Consider the following 15,528-nt stretch of genomic DNA (forward strand, 5'->3'; position numbering starts at 1 on the left):
TCTGCAATAATTTGGGCTTGTTGAAATAGAGTCCATCTATAATATTTTTTTATGAAGTTCTCTTGCTCTGTTGGCAGACTTAAATCATTAAGCCTATAGCTATAATCCTGCACCAGGAGATGCATTCCCTTAGCTTATCTATATGTTATGATGCCTTGTTGAACAGGTGATCTGGGTGCCAGGAAGCTTTGAGATCCCCTTGGTTGCACAAACAGTTGCAAAGTCAGGGAAGTATCATGCAGTGATATGCATTGGAGCTGTGGTATAGATCTTTCTCACTGCTTTAATTTCTTTTTGCTGATTAAATTGGACAATCAGTGATTGTAATTGCTTTACATGTGTATATTAGTTTCTATTTGTCTTGATTGGAAATTAGGTTAGCCATAAGTTTAATGATTGGATTTTCTTTTGATGTCATTGTTCTTTGCATCTTTTGTAGGAAACTTGGTTAGTTATAAGTTTGATGGTGTATTTTCTTTTTCCCATGTATGTTGCTGATTAGCCTCTGAGAATATCAGCCATAAGTTTAATGATTGGATTTGCTTTTAATGTCAGTCTTCTCTGCATCTTTTAGGGGAAAGTTGATTAGTCATAAGTTTGATGCTGTATCTGTTTTTTCCCATGTATGTTGCTGAAAATTAATCTCTGAGATTATCAGCATAATTTTTTTGATATGGACAATTTAAAATTTCCATAAAAAGGATGGTAATAACTAATATATTAACAGTTTCAGAACTTGTAAAAAATATCACACAAATTAAATTTATGGACAAATTTGGATAATGCAATCTTCCTCTGCATTCTTTGTTTTCTTGCTAGGGCTTCAGTCACAGTATTAGATTTTTCTCTAATCTGCTTGAAGAATCAATTTTCTACATTCCCTTTAAAGGCATAAATAACTCCATTGTGAGCCTGTTTGGGGTTACATTTAGAAGCTCAGCCTCTTCAAAGTTTCAAGGTGTCCTTGGAGGGATCCATGAATGCTCCTGAAGCTTATCTTTATTCATTTGTCATCTGTAAGAACTAAAGTGCTAGAATTGCATGGTGTTGCCTAAAATTTCACTCATGGTTCGACTTTAGTCTTCTCAAGTTTTTTCGAGTTAAGTAGAGATAATTTTAGTCGTCTTTCTAATCTTGTTGGAATTTTGAGTCAGTTCTAGAAATCATGTCGGGGCCTAACAAGCCAAATTGAAGTTTTCGTGCCTTGCTTTCTTTGAAAATCCTTTAGTGAGTCGGTCTAGGACCGAGTTCAACTTCGAGTGTCGTTCCCCGATGTTATCTTTGAAACTTCTTTGAGTCTTTGCCCTTTATTGTTCTATCTTCATTAACTTTGTGAAAGAGTTTCATCCTGAGCATCACGCTCCGACAAACCATTTGGAACTAATTGTTAAGTCTTTCATTTTATTGGTCTTTTATGTCTGAAGTTGAACTTGGTGTCTGTTCCATTTTATATAGTTCTTTCTCTAAAGGAGCTTTTCTAAATTGCATTGCGGGCATTGACAATTTTTCTCCAACTGTTGGTAGAGTCCGATCTCTGAAGTTGCACTTCATCACGAAGAGAAGAATGTTCGGATCTTGTTCAAGTGTCCAAGTGGAGGCCCAACAGCTTGAAGCAAGCATTTTGTGAAGTTTTCAAAACTGCGCTTTGAGTTCAATAGAGTTGGAGGGCTCCGACACAATGGATTGAACTAATAAGGCACTAAGCAAAGAAAGGGAAATTGCGAAGGGCGCTGAAGATAGCTTGTTCTTGAACTAAAAATAGCATTTGACCAAGGAATTTGAATAAACGCAAATGGTGATTTCAAAGACATCATAGGTGGGAAAATACAAAGCACTGATTGCAGTAGAGGCCGAGTAGTTGCAGAATTAAATGCAAGGTACAAATTTTAAAACCTTTTCCTTTAAAGTGCTTTTAGGTGAAATCATTTTCATCACAAGCAAAGGAGGGATAGAGAACGAGGGCACAAGATTTCTCTGCAGTGTTGGCGCCATTAATTACTGAGGTAAGATCCAAAGCTTCCATTCCCTCGCTGTGTGGTAAATTTCAGTCTCTTAAGAGGTTGAGTTTTGTTTGGAGTTGGGCAGTGTTGTGCCTGGTTTGAATTGGGTGAGAATTGTTTGGGTTAAGATTGGGGAAGAGATGAGATTTAAATATACAAGGTATGATTACCTGAATGGATTAGACTGCTCCATACTGGAGATAGGTGATACTAAACTAGGCCATGTCAACCTTGATGATTTTTGGCGAAGAGTAGAGAGCCCCAATCGTCATCCAATTACACAAAAGTTGGTTGAAAGTGGTTTACTCTAGGCTGTAGCTTTCGTGGTCTCAGTACAATGCATTGACTTGGTTATGGAATGTATCAACCAATATGATCAGAATACCAGGGAGATTAAGACAAAAGATAACAGGGTATTAGTTACCCTGGACCGTGCCACCATTCAAAACTACTTCCGGTTCTCAAATAGAGCAAAGTATACACGTTGAGACTTCACCCTATCTCAATGTGAGTTCAACACAAAGAAGAGAATATACAAAAATGAGATAGCCCAAAAATGGTTCGTGAGCCCAATGGCAGGACAATCTAAGCTGCCCAAAAACATTCACAAGTCCTTCTTGAAAGGAGAATTTGCTGATATGATAATTTTACTGCACAGGCTCAGTGGAGATGAAAATGCCCTAAAACCTAGATGAATGGATGTTATCGGAACATCATATTTAGATTGGGCCAGTTTGATAAGTGACCATTTGCATACTGAGATTACTTGCATTAATATTAAATAGATTCTTTTACATGAGCTCAAATTTAATATATGCCCTAACTTGCACTCAACACTGGCCTGGTTTGGAGTTCGTTGAAGAATTTGATGATGATGTTCAGATTTATGACTTCTACCCTAGCCTACAGCTACAAAAGAGCTATGCAAATTACAGAAGGGTGAATGATGTATTCACCATGTTCTTGGTTCGTGAGATGCAAGGGCACCCTGAGAGAAGAATTTCCCCTGAGGCGACTGATTTAATAAATATATATAGAGGTTACTTCTTTCTGTTTCCCATTTTCACATACATAAGAATTGGAGGTTTTGATGGTTTTCCTCTTAAACTGCCCATGTATGCTGATGATAAATTTATTTGATAGAATTGTGTAGGCAGATCAGTGAAGTGAATAAGAGGTGCAGTGAGAGGAAGAAAATAGGCATCCAATTTCCTATTAAATTGGGATTTATTGATTTAAATCTCAATCCGATGCGGTCAATGTTGTTAAGGCAGCTGAGAAGTATACACTTGAAACCTATGATGTCCTTAGGTTGAAATTTGATTCATAGAGTTTTGCCAAGGACAATTTACAATTAGGCCCTTCTTATGATCATGTACCGCAATTAGAAGACTACTGGGCAGATTGTCAAGACGATCTAGAAGTAAGGAGAAGAGATTGGTCAAGGATGACCATTCAACAAGTAATTGATTTCCAAGTGCATATAGATATTTCAGGTATTGTGGATGATAGATACGACTTAGTCGACCCTGTATTTGTCTCCCAAGTTCAAACACAACCCCTTGACCCAATTGATTGGGGTTTACTTGAAGAGGATGGCTTTGATAGAAGAACGGAAGGGGTTATAAGGAGAACACAATTGTGGGTAGCTAAAAAGAAAGGGAGTGATCCGAAATCTACCTCCACAACAAAGGAGAAGCCTTCAGAATAGAGTGGTTCAGTAGACCCTAATCCCACTCATATAGTCTCAATCGCTCAAACTTCATCATCAGTGAATCCTGGAGGAAGCAGAGATGGTGAATCCCCAAAGAAAGACCTAGAACCTAAGAAGACCTGTGGAGAAGGGTTAGTGCCAGATACAGGTAAAAGAGAATCAAGTCAAGAACGAGAGGAGCCTAAGGATGGTATAGAGCAAAACCAAGTACATAATTGATGTAGAGTTTCCAACAATCACAACAAATTAGGGAGATCTTTCTACCAACTCACCTATTCAAATAGGTGTCAACTCTTCTCAATCTCCAAAAACTCACAATCTGATCATTAGGCAATGACAATATAAATGGTACTCATCTACTCTTCAATGCAATAATGCAACTTTTACAAGCACCTATTAACCACAACACAACCTTTGTTTGATAGCATCACCCACCTAACCATCCATAGGACACCATTGGGACTTCTTATACATATAGGATCCAAGAAACTCCAAAGCCTTCTTGTAGCATAACACATTACCCTTACATAAGGACTGCAGATACACAACAGTCTACTCTTCAATCAACTGTTCCTCCAACTACTCTTTAATGTCTTCTTAAACGCAACATTTTTAACACTTCCTACATGCTTTAAATGATGAGGAACAATCATCATAACCTTGATTTCAGGAAGTATCAACTTGGAAAAGAGCCACAATCTGATCACAGTCTTCAAAAGGAAAACACAACTAGCATTTTAAGCCTTCAAGACTTCAATGGTATTGTCTAGATATTCTTCAAACAGGAGGCAACCATATTTTGCACAAATTGAGCCTTCTTACAAATAGAACAGACATCACACAACTTGCTAACTGTTACACTTTGTGCTCACAGGACAGTGACAAGAAAGAGTTCTAAAACTCTGTTGTTTCATTCAAACAAATAATGGAAAGGAGTCTCAAGACCTTTTTCACTACATCCCCCATCAACTCCACTTTTAACAGATCATATCAAACTCATAAAACTCATGGAAACTGTCATTCTTTCTGCCATTACAGTTATCAGCAAATGAACAATTCATAAAGGAAAAGACATACAAATGTTTGTAACCAATGCAAGATCCAACTTGGGATAAGTCCTCCTAGGGTATAGCACATTGTTTCAACCTCCTCCAACACAGATACCTTCGTATTCAATAATCAAATGTCAAAAACCTTACTGATCACATTATTTATCAGTCAAACAATGCAACAGTGGTCGTAGGGCATCATCCTTTCACTACCAAAACTTCTTCAAATCACTTGCCACTTTGGAGGCTTCAAGGACCAATTAAAAACTAACATTTCACCAACTCTGAGATCATTCCACCACGTGGTTTGAGAGATACACAATTTTTAAGCTCTTTGTTTACCCTCATGCAGGGTTTTGACAGTTAATACAAAAATCATCATAACTTGCCCAAAACAGCATGAAAAAGGATGAGAGTTGATCCACATGAGAGCATATTTAATAAACTATCTTTCAGAAACAAAATAATATTGAAATTACAACATTAATTGAGCCTTCATGGATCTGCAACTGCTGCAGACCTGCAAAAATCGAATGACGGTTGGGGGGGTTGATTAATATTCTTTGTCAAACCTCCTCCAAACTGCTCCACTCCCTTGATCTCGACCAAACATGGTTTTATAAACCATTACAAACCATTTCCAACTCCTCCTAACTGCTCTAACCACCTCATGACCGATGGATTGCATTCTTATTCTTTTTTTGTACTTTTTGGCAACGTTGCAACTTTGCAATTTTTTACAATTTTTTGACAAATTACCACTACACTTGACCCTAGCCTTCATGGACACCCCTAACATGTTATAATGGATTAAATTTGCCCAATTACAAAATTTCAAACCTTTTTTTGGATGTTCTTCACACTTTGATCACAATTGACCCTATCAGGTATCTTGGCGCAAAATGGCTCATCAAGCCTTACAACATGAATTGTTTTGATACAAATGGTCTTTTGTGACCGTACAATCATTAATGGAACATTACAAGTAAAGAAGAATGTGGTTTGTCTTCATGATACATCTCCATGGCCAGGTGCCCCTGCACCAATAATGATAAAGGGAAGAAACCAGCCAGAGACACTAAGCAAGATTATGTGGTAAGTGGTGTACCTAAATCTCCCTTCCCTTTCTCTACACAAGATATTGATAGGACGCCACCAGTTAAGAGAACACTTTTCCTAAGTCCCGATTCTATGCAAAGTGCTACGAAGACCTTGTCCTCACCTTCATGGCTAGAGACAACACCGCCCAAGAAGAGGAAGATAGAAACTATTAGGTAGCCGATTGCAGATTCTGTCTCACAGATCCTGCAGTCTCTGTTTATTCCTAAAGCCAACAAGCTTAAGACTAATTCCCAACTAGTAGAAGATGATAACTCAGACCATCGGTTCCTTGAGATTGCTCAACCCAACACTCAGAAAGATCCTTGTCAGGCCACAATTGCAGATTTTGATCTCACTAGGATTGATCTAGGGCCTCCTAGCAGGTATGGTGATCTTCACAATCTTCAGGTTGTTACGACCAAGGTGATGGAAAGGGTGGAGAAGGATAAGGTTGATAAAGAAGGTTTGAAGCCTCTTGTTTGTGCCCTTTCGGATTGTTTAAGGTCCCTGTTAAATGTGTCATCGACACAAACCACAGATTCCTCTATGCCATTATTCGATCCACGACTGGATGCAAATAAGGAATTAGTAACCAAATTGCAAATGGACAGTCATTTCGACAGGATAGCTCAGCAATGGATCAAGAAAGTAAAGGTAAGAGGGCCTTCCTTTATAGATAACCTGAGCAAATCATATAATGAACTAATTATAGCAAGGAACAGTATTTCTTCTGAAATTTCTGTCGCTGATATGGAAGAATTAGTGCATAAGGAAAAGGTGGTCTTATTGCAAGAAACAATTGATATGGGCCTGGATGCGGCGACAAGTAAAGGAATCACAACCTCAAAGAACACTCATTTTAAAATATGGATTCAAAGTCTCCATTGGAAGTGTGAATGCCTCCAGAAAAATATTGTAGAACCTAACAAATTATTGAAGGAGGCTAACAAAATGATTGCACAAGTAATCACAAAATTTAAAGACATAGGTTGTGAATTGAAAAGAAAAAATAATTCAGGTGTGGCATCGACCGATGAACTTAAATTGAAATTTCAAAAGAACATTGATATTCTAGCTGATTCCACTGTGTTTAATGAGGACAAGCATGATGAGTTGGCACGGATAGATACATCTCTCCTTTGGTACACAAAGCATCATAGAATGTTTGTGTTAAAGGCAGAGGAAATCAAGAGAAATATGCTTTCTTGGTCACCAAGAAGCAGAAATGTCATCTTACTGAATCCAGATGAAATTCCAGATGTCCTTCGACCACTCCAAGGTTACAAAGAGTAGTTGCAACAACAGCAACAGGTGGCAGCGATGGGTGACTCTTCAGCTTAATATTTTTTTTTTAATGGTAATGGGCTGAAGCCGATAAGGTGTACATACCCTACCCCCTTGTGGAATTTGAAAAGTTCTCCACCACTAGGCCAACTCAGGCTGTACTCTTCATCTTCTTAATATTTCTTAGTTGTCTTAGAACTATTTTTGAAAGGAATCGGTTCTTCTGTTGAAGGTAACTGTTCTTCAAGATTTGAAAACAGTTATTTTAGTTTTTTCTTAAATAGCTCTATGAGGAACATAGAAAGGGATTGACAATTTTTTGGTTCCCCTTATGCTTTGACATACGAGTGAGACTCAACCATGATTTGGAAGATCATCCTTAGTGATATGAGATAATTTGTGTTTCGGAAATATAGATATGAATGGAAACCATCTAATTTCTGCAGTGAATTCGTGAGTTTACGCAGTATTTGGTGTAATGATCTTTGTGTCATCCTGAGTAATGTTGTGTTTCCTTCTTGGCTATTATCTGATCATCTTTTGTAGTCATATTTGCATAATTCGTTTCTTTAGATAAGCTCTGCTATTTTCATTTGTGTTATCATCTTAAATTTCTTATCATCTTAAATTTCTTTCAATCTGCGTTTATCTCATAGTGATGAATAAGTTTTGGTCTGCCTTTCCTGCTTTCTGGTGAAAAGCATATCCCAAAATTCATTTATGTCAATACGAGGGAGCTGTAGCTCCAAATTTAGAGGAAAATTACCAATCTATTGAGTAATTTCTCCAACTGTCAGTTGCTCATTTGTCTTTAATCTGGGTTTATAGAGTTGATTTTGAGATTATTCTGGAAAAGACAAATCTGTTAACTAACACATGGTCATGTTCAAAGGTATATTGGTGGGAAGCCTCTTACTTTCCAGAAGTTTAAAAGCCAGATTGTTTCGTGGAACAATTTTAATGTTATCCTTCAGAGCATGCAGACTTTTGCTCTAAATTTGAGATAAGTTGATTGATTGTTGTATGGTAAAGTTGCAGTCGTGTTTAGTTTTATAGAAATGATTGATTAGTAAATACTAAATCTAGCACATTGGATGTGAATGGGATGATCAGTGTAAAGTACTGGGTCTTGAATGCATTTCCTAGATTTTTAAATTTGTAGTTTCTTCAGAATTTCAGAGATTAAAAATCTACTGGCAAGGATGAATCTTACATTAATTTCCTTTACATAATATGCATGCATACAGTTGTATGTGCATAAATAGCTGGATTTATGGTTGCTCTATACTTCTACTTAATATTCAATTCCGTGTTCAAAATAAATTAGTAGATTGACTTATGGCTTATTCAGGTAAGAGGTGCTACTACACACTATGAAGCTGTGGCAAATTCTGCATCATCAGGAGTACTTTCAGCTGGTCTGAATTCAGGTTAGTAGTTTAACATGTTACATATTTGTCATTTCATTGATTTATTCCTTCCTTTTATCATAAACTATTCTGGTCAATATTCTTCATGTGGATTTTTTTTTTAAATTGTCCTTGAATGTTTGGGAGTAATTATGTTTAATAGAAAAAATCTTCAACCTGATTATATATTTACATAGATGCTAGTGTAAGAGAATCATTTGGGAGACAAGATGTACAAAAGTGACCTGAGGGTCAGTATACTTCAATAGGGCAGCCAGCCTATGGCCCTGCATTTAGTGCCTAAGTAAATAAACCCACAGCTTTATTCAGTCCAGGGTAGGTTATGAACATCCACATTACAGACTTGCTGAAGGACAAAACCCCAACAAACATAAAACAAAACAGAGGGTTACAACCAGTCTATTTTGTTCAACAATTTCTTATGGAAAATGTTTTAAGTGTCCTTAAAGATTTGATGGTACATCTATTTGATAAATGAGACATTTATCACCTTGACCTGAGAAAATATCTATTTATCTATCTATAGATGAGTAGGGCAGCCGGCCTATTCCCTGCATTTACTGCTTTTAAAAATGTTCTTAAAGTTTGATGGTACATTTTTTGATAAATGAGTCATTCACCTTGACTTGAGAAAGGATCTATCTATATAGATAGATATGAATTGGGCAGCCAGCCTATGGCTCTGCATTTAATTCCTAAGTAAATAAATCCATAGCTTTATATAATCAAAGGTAGACTATGAATGTCCAAGTTACCACTTGCCCAAAGACAAAACCTAGGGAAGAACATTGGGAGGAAGTCAATTGTTGTTCGGATGGAAGTCTTGGGAAAGGGTTTGACAAACATCATCGTCAATGGATGCTCTAGTGCCAATGTATTGCTCTGAGATACCTAATTGTTGTCTACCGATCCCTTCTGAAATCCTTGATCAGTTAGGTACTTGTCTAGTCTTCCATACCAAGCCCTAGGGGCTTGTTTCAGTTCATACAAAGCCTTTTTCAATCTGCAAACAATGTTTGGATCATCTTTCAACTTGAAACCTTCCGGTTGTTCAATGTAAACTTCTTTCAATTCTCCATTTAAGAAAGCTGATTTCACATCCATTTGATAAACCTTGAAGTCTTTAAATGTTGCAAACGCCATGAACATTTGGATTGCCTCCATTTGAGGAACCGGGACATAAGTTTCATCAAAGTCAATGTCTTCAATCTAAGTGTATCCTTTGCAAACCAACCTTGCCTTGTTTCTTACAACCTTTCCATCTTCATCCAGCATGTTCCAGAATACCCATTTAGTTCCAATCACATTCTTGTCTTCTGGTCTATTGACTAATTCCCATGTCTGAATTTTTTCAATCTGATCCAGTTCTTCTTTCATTGCCTTCATCCAATTCTCATCATTACAAGCTTCTTCTACTATCTCTGGCGTAGTTTCAAATAGTAAACACAACAAGACTTTCTCTTGAGCTGCTCTGCTTCTTATTATAACACCTTTGCTCTTATCTCCAATAATCTGGTCTTCTGAATGATTCTTCTGAACATACCTTGGAGTCTTGGATGCAGATGCCGAAGCATCTTGATCATTCTTTTCTTCACTTCTGTTCTCTTCTTCCTTTTTCTCTTCTCCGGGTTCATCAGATTCTTATCCTGTTACTGTTTCTGAATCTTTTGAAGTACTTTCGTTAACCTTCACAGTTGCACTTTCAACAATCTTAGTCAGCCTTTTGTTGTAACACCGGTATGCCTTCCTCTTTGTTGAATAACCTAAGAATATGCCTTCATTTGCTTTGCTGTCAAACTTTCCAAGATTATCTTCATCTCTTCGGATATAACACTTGTTTCCAAATTATATGAAATATTTCACTGTTGGAATTCTACCATACCAAAGTTCATAGGATGTTTAACAATACTTCCGCCGGTACAAAATTCTGTTAAGAGTGTATATGGCTGTATGAACTACTTCTCTCTAGTAGACTTCTGGTAACTATGCTCCTTTTATCATAGTCCTAGCTACCTCTTGTATTGTTCAGTTCATCCTTTCCACTACACCATTCTGCTGCGGTGTTCGGGGCACAGATAACTGTCTTCTAATGCCATGCTTCTCAGAGAAGTCGTTGAACTCATCAGAAATGAATTCTCCACCTCTATTGGATCTTAAACACTTGATTTTCCTATCAATCTCGTTTTCAACTTTTGCCTTGAATATCTTGAACCTCTCTGATGCCAGACTTCTCTCTTAGAAATGCAACCCAAGTCATCCTAGAATAATCATCAATCAGCAACATGAAATACCTCTCACCTTGCAGGCTCCTTGTTTTGGTTGGACCATAGAGATTTGTGTGAACCAAATCCAATAATCCAGTGGACGAGTATTCTTTTCCTCTGAATGTGCTCCTTGTCTGTTTTCCTACTTGACATTCCTTGTAGATGTTGTTCTCCGGTTTAGTTCCGGTTCAGTCAATCTCGGTAAATCTCTTATTGCACTCCTTTAATTGATTTGAACTAAGTTGTCGAAGTTGATATGACACATCCTCCAATGCCATAACCAGCTGTCATCAAATTGAGATATTGAATAGTGTCGTGTAGCTCCTTCCAACTGATACATATTTCCATTTGTCCTTCCAACTGCAATAACTGTTCCAGACTCCTTTCAGATTTCATATCCATTGTCCTGAAAATCAACATTGTATCCATTTTCGCACACCTGTCCAACACTTAAAAGATTATGATGCAAACCTTTCACATGGTAACCATTGTCAATGTTATGTTTTCCATCAAAAGAAATTGAACCAATCCCAACAATTTGTGCTGTTTGATCATCTCCAAACCTGACAGAACCTCCATCATATCTTTCAAGTTTTATGAACTTACTCTTATCGCTAGTCATATGATTTTAACATCCACTATCAATCAACCACTCATTCTTATCTCTTCTAGAATGAAATGCATTAGCAACAGTCTTAGAAATATCAAACTTAGGAACATCCTTTTCTACCAGAAATAAATAATCACCTTCTTCATAGTTTGAATTTTCCTTTGTTTTCCCTAAACTTTTGTCTAGCTCCCTTTTTTGGACATTTAGTAGCTATGTGACCAATTTTTCCACATTTGAAACATTTAAAGGGTAACATAACTTTGTATTTGCCGGTGCCTTTCTTCAATTTCCTCACAAAATTTGCTTCCATCTCATCCGAGCTTTCTTCATCATCCAGACCATCTTCAGTTGCTTTGAATGTTGTCTTTGATTTGTCTTTGTCCTTTCCAAACTTTCTTACTTCAAATACAGTTAGGGTACCAAATAGTTGCTCTCTGGTGAACTTATTCGGATCATAGGTTTCTTCAATAGATGAGATCTTATCATTGTAGCTTACTGGTAAAGTCATCAATATTTTGTCTATCACATCTTCATCATTCAAGGTACCTCTGAGTTCTTTAATTTCATTCACTGTGCTGTCAACCTTCTCAAAATAGCTTACAATGTCTTCACTTAGCTGCTAGCCTCTTTGTCAATTTAACTCTCTCATTTCCTTCATAGATATCTTTCAGCTTTTGCCAAACCTCATAAGCAGTATTCAAAGAAATAACCTTTGTCAATTCAGTCTTTGATAATGCACTAAAGATAGCATACCTTGCCTTCTTGTTTTCTTCATAGGCCTGAATCTCATTCGGAGTAGTAAGACCATTCGTCGGTTGAACATACTTAGTCTCCACAACCTTCCAAGTGTTGCAGCCTAGAGAAACCAGATAACCTCTCATCTTCACTTTCCATAAACTATAATTGGATCCTTTAAAGAGAGGAATGGATGATTTGTGTGCCATCCGATCAGGACCTACCTCAAGCGGTTAAGCTCTATATCAAGGAACCAAAGCTCCGATACCAATTTTTGAATATCCGGGCAACTGAGAGGGGGCGGGCGTTGAATCAGTTTGACAATAAAATCCTCTTTTAAACTTTATTCACAGATCCAAAATTACTAGCAGAGTTAATAAAGCAGATAAACATGAAAGCATAAGCACATAATAGATTGGACACAAGAAACACCAGAATTTACGTGGAAAACCCAAGAAAGGAAAAATCACGGAGAATGCTAATTCTCAATATATAAACACTAGTTAGGGTGGCATCAGTTAAGGTGATTTTTACAAAGGGTGGCTCACTACCCAGAAAGGCTCATTGCCTAGAAGAGGCTCCACTACCAAAGAAGAAAGAAAGATAAAGAGAATCCACCACTGAAACACAATCTACACAGCCGAAATTGCTTCTGGTAACAATCTGCAACACAACTCTAACACATCAACTAGATTCTTTCAATCTCCCATGTCTTCAACACAAAAAGCCATACATCAACTCATCCAAATCATGCTTCTATATGTACTATCTCAGGAAAAACATAATCCTCAATGTCGGCCAAGGTAGAGATCTATAATAAGTTTCGACTAAACATTTCGGTGGTGGGAAGGTATGAGAAGTAGAGCTCATTACAACATTCCTCATTGAACACATCAACACGTTACATACATCGCCAAAGCCGGACCTAAAAATATTATCCACACGGTATACAATTGCCGTTACACAACTTCAATGTTCGGACCAAAAACCTCGACTTTCAGACCGATCCAAACCCAAAAATAGCATCGAGTAGTATCATTAGCACATCTTCCGAGAAACCAAGACATCCGGGAAACCTCCAAATGCTCAACACAACTCATACAAACATTTCTGCTCAACACACCACATCCGGACCTAATCCGGACCACAAGATTTGCCATCAATGACAATATATGACATAATCCTAACACAGTTGTCAAGAATCAAGTCAGGCGAACCACTTGAAGGAGTGAATGAAGACTTTCTTGATGGCCACTTGTTTCAAATTGTAGCATTATCCCAATGGTACGAGAATATTAGATTATATCTTTCCACCTCTACCATTTGGAAGGAGATGCTACTAGGAGAAAGGAGGAAACTAGCCTTGAAGAGTAAATTCTTCCAACTCATTAATGGTCTATTGTACAAAATGGGGTATGACCAAGTCTTGAGGCAATGTGTCATGCAGGAGGAGATACCACAAGTACTCAAGGAAGACAAAGGCTTCACTAGAGGACACTTGGGATTGGATCCGACAACCCAAAAAGTTCTAATGGCAGGGTTGTGGTGGCTGACAGTGCACACAAATGGTCGAGAGTGGGTTGTAGGATGCGACATATGTTAGAGATCTAGTAAGCTTCTCAAGTGGGATTACATGCCATTCGTCCCTTTGCAATCGTAGGATCTCGTTGAGAGGTGGGGATTTGATTTCATTAGTCTACTCAGAGTTAGTCAATTACATCGATGTCACCAAAACGAAAGAGTCATCATTATTCACTTTGTGCGGTTCTGAGAGCGCAACTTCCTTTCAAACACAAAATACAAATTTTTATTTCATTTGTACAACACTCACAATGGTCATGGGTGAAAGTCTTTAGCTTATAACATAGTAATTCATTAGGCATATGACATCCAACTACTAGGAACGTATGACTTGTGCCCAACGTACGACCCCTTGCTATTAGTGTACATTCTTCATATTGTTGCATTGTACGACGACTCTTACATTCTGTCTTAGATGCATGATGTATCTATTGTTGCATCACATGATGGCTCTTAAATTCTATTTTGGATATACAACCTATCTATTGTTGCATCATACAACACTTGCATCCTATTCTAAGTGTATATGATTGACCTTTTGTTGCATCTTACATACTTTTCATTATATCACAGGGCTACTTGTTCACAATGTCGGCTACATGTAATGCATCTGATGTCTTCTTACAAGGTATGAAATGAGCCATCTTCGAGAATCTATCCACTACCACAAATATAGAATCGTTCCCTCTCGGTGTTTTAGGCAATCCAAGTACAAAATCCATGCTTATATCCTCCCAAGGTCTTACCGATATTGTCAAAGGTTTATACAATCCCACATTCTGACTCCTACCCTTTGCAACTTGACAAACTCTACAACTTTACACATATCTCTTAACATCCTTATGAATCTAGGGCCAAAAGTACTGCTCACTCACCAATGCTACCGTTTTGTCAATACCAAAATGTCTAGCTAATCCTCCATTGTGTTTCTCCTTTACCAGATTCTCCCTCATAGAACTCTTAGGTATGCACAATTGAACTCCTTTGAATAACATCTCATCCTGAATGAAGTAATCCAAACACTTGCTTCTATCTACCATAACTGGTTCTCTACATGCTTTCCAAGGTTTTGCAAAATCCGGGTCATCATCATACAAAGTCTTCAATTCTTCAAATCCTAATACTATCACTCTCATCTCTGTCAGCAAATTCCTTCTCCTGCTCTCACCAACAACTTTGTTAGATTTCCCACTTGTATGCTTCAACACAGGTGTAACTCTACAAGAGTTCTACCCATCTCATATGTCTTTGATTCAACTTACTCTGACTGTTTAAATACTGCAAAGCTTGATGATCTGTATACAACACAAACTCCTTAGGCAACAGGTAATGTCTCCACTTCTTCAAGGCTTGAACTATGGCATAAAACTCCTGATCATATACTGAATATCTCCTCCGGGCATCATTCAATTTCTCACTGAGATAAGCTACTGCACTCCCTTCCTGACTCAAGACTGCTCCTATTGCTGTTCCACTTGCATCACAATCCACTTGAAATACTTTATTGAAATCCGATAAATCTAACATAGGCTGTTCAGTCACTTTCTGCTTCAACAGTTCAAAACTTTTGTTTGCTCCGGTGGTTGAATTCCTTCCCATCTCCTCTCATGGTCTCAGTCATAGGGTTACAAATTGAACTAAACTTCTAATGAACTTCCGGTAAAAACTAGCCAATCCATGAAATGATCTTACCTCTCTAATGCTTTCTGATGTAGGCCACTCAACAATTGCTTTTACTTTCTCAAGGTCCATCTTTTATC

The 15,528-nt window shown here is 37.6% G+C and overlaps 1 protein-coding gene across 5 annotated transcripts in view; it reads left to right on the top strand.

Annotated features, from left to right (window-relative positions):
* LOC131032149 (6,7-dimethyl-8-ribityllumazine synthase, chloroplastic) overlaps positions 1-15,528 on the top strand; it is an 86,452-nt gene that overhangs the window by 33,303 nt on the left and 37,621 nt on the right. For all 5 annotated transcript variants that reach the window (XM_057963079.2, XM_057963078.2, XM_057963080.2 and 2 more), the window contains 2 exons: positions 167-262; positions 8,500-8,578. In XM_057963079.2, the coding sequence (XP_057819062.2) occupies positions 167-262; positions 8,500-8,578 (175 nt within the window). The remainder of the gene's footprint in view (positions 1-166; positions 263-8,499; positions 8,579-15,528) is intronic.

This window comes from Cryptomeria japonica, chromosome 4, assembly GCF_030272615.1.
Source record: "Cryptomeria japonica chromosome 4, Sugi_1.0, whole genome shotgun sequence".
NCBI lineage: Eukaryota > Viridiplantae > Streptophyta > Pinopsida > Cupressales > Cupressaceae > Cryptomeria > Cryptomeria japonica.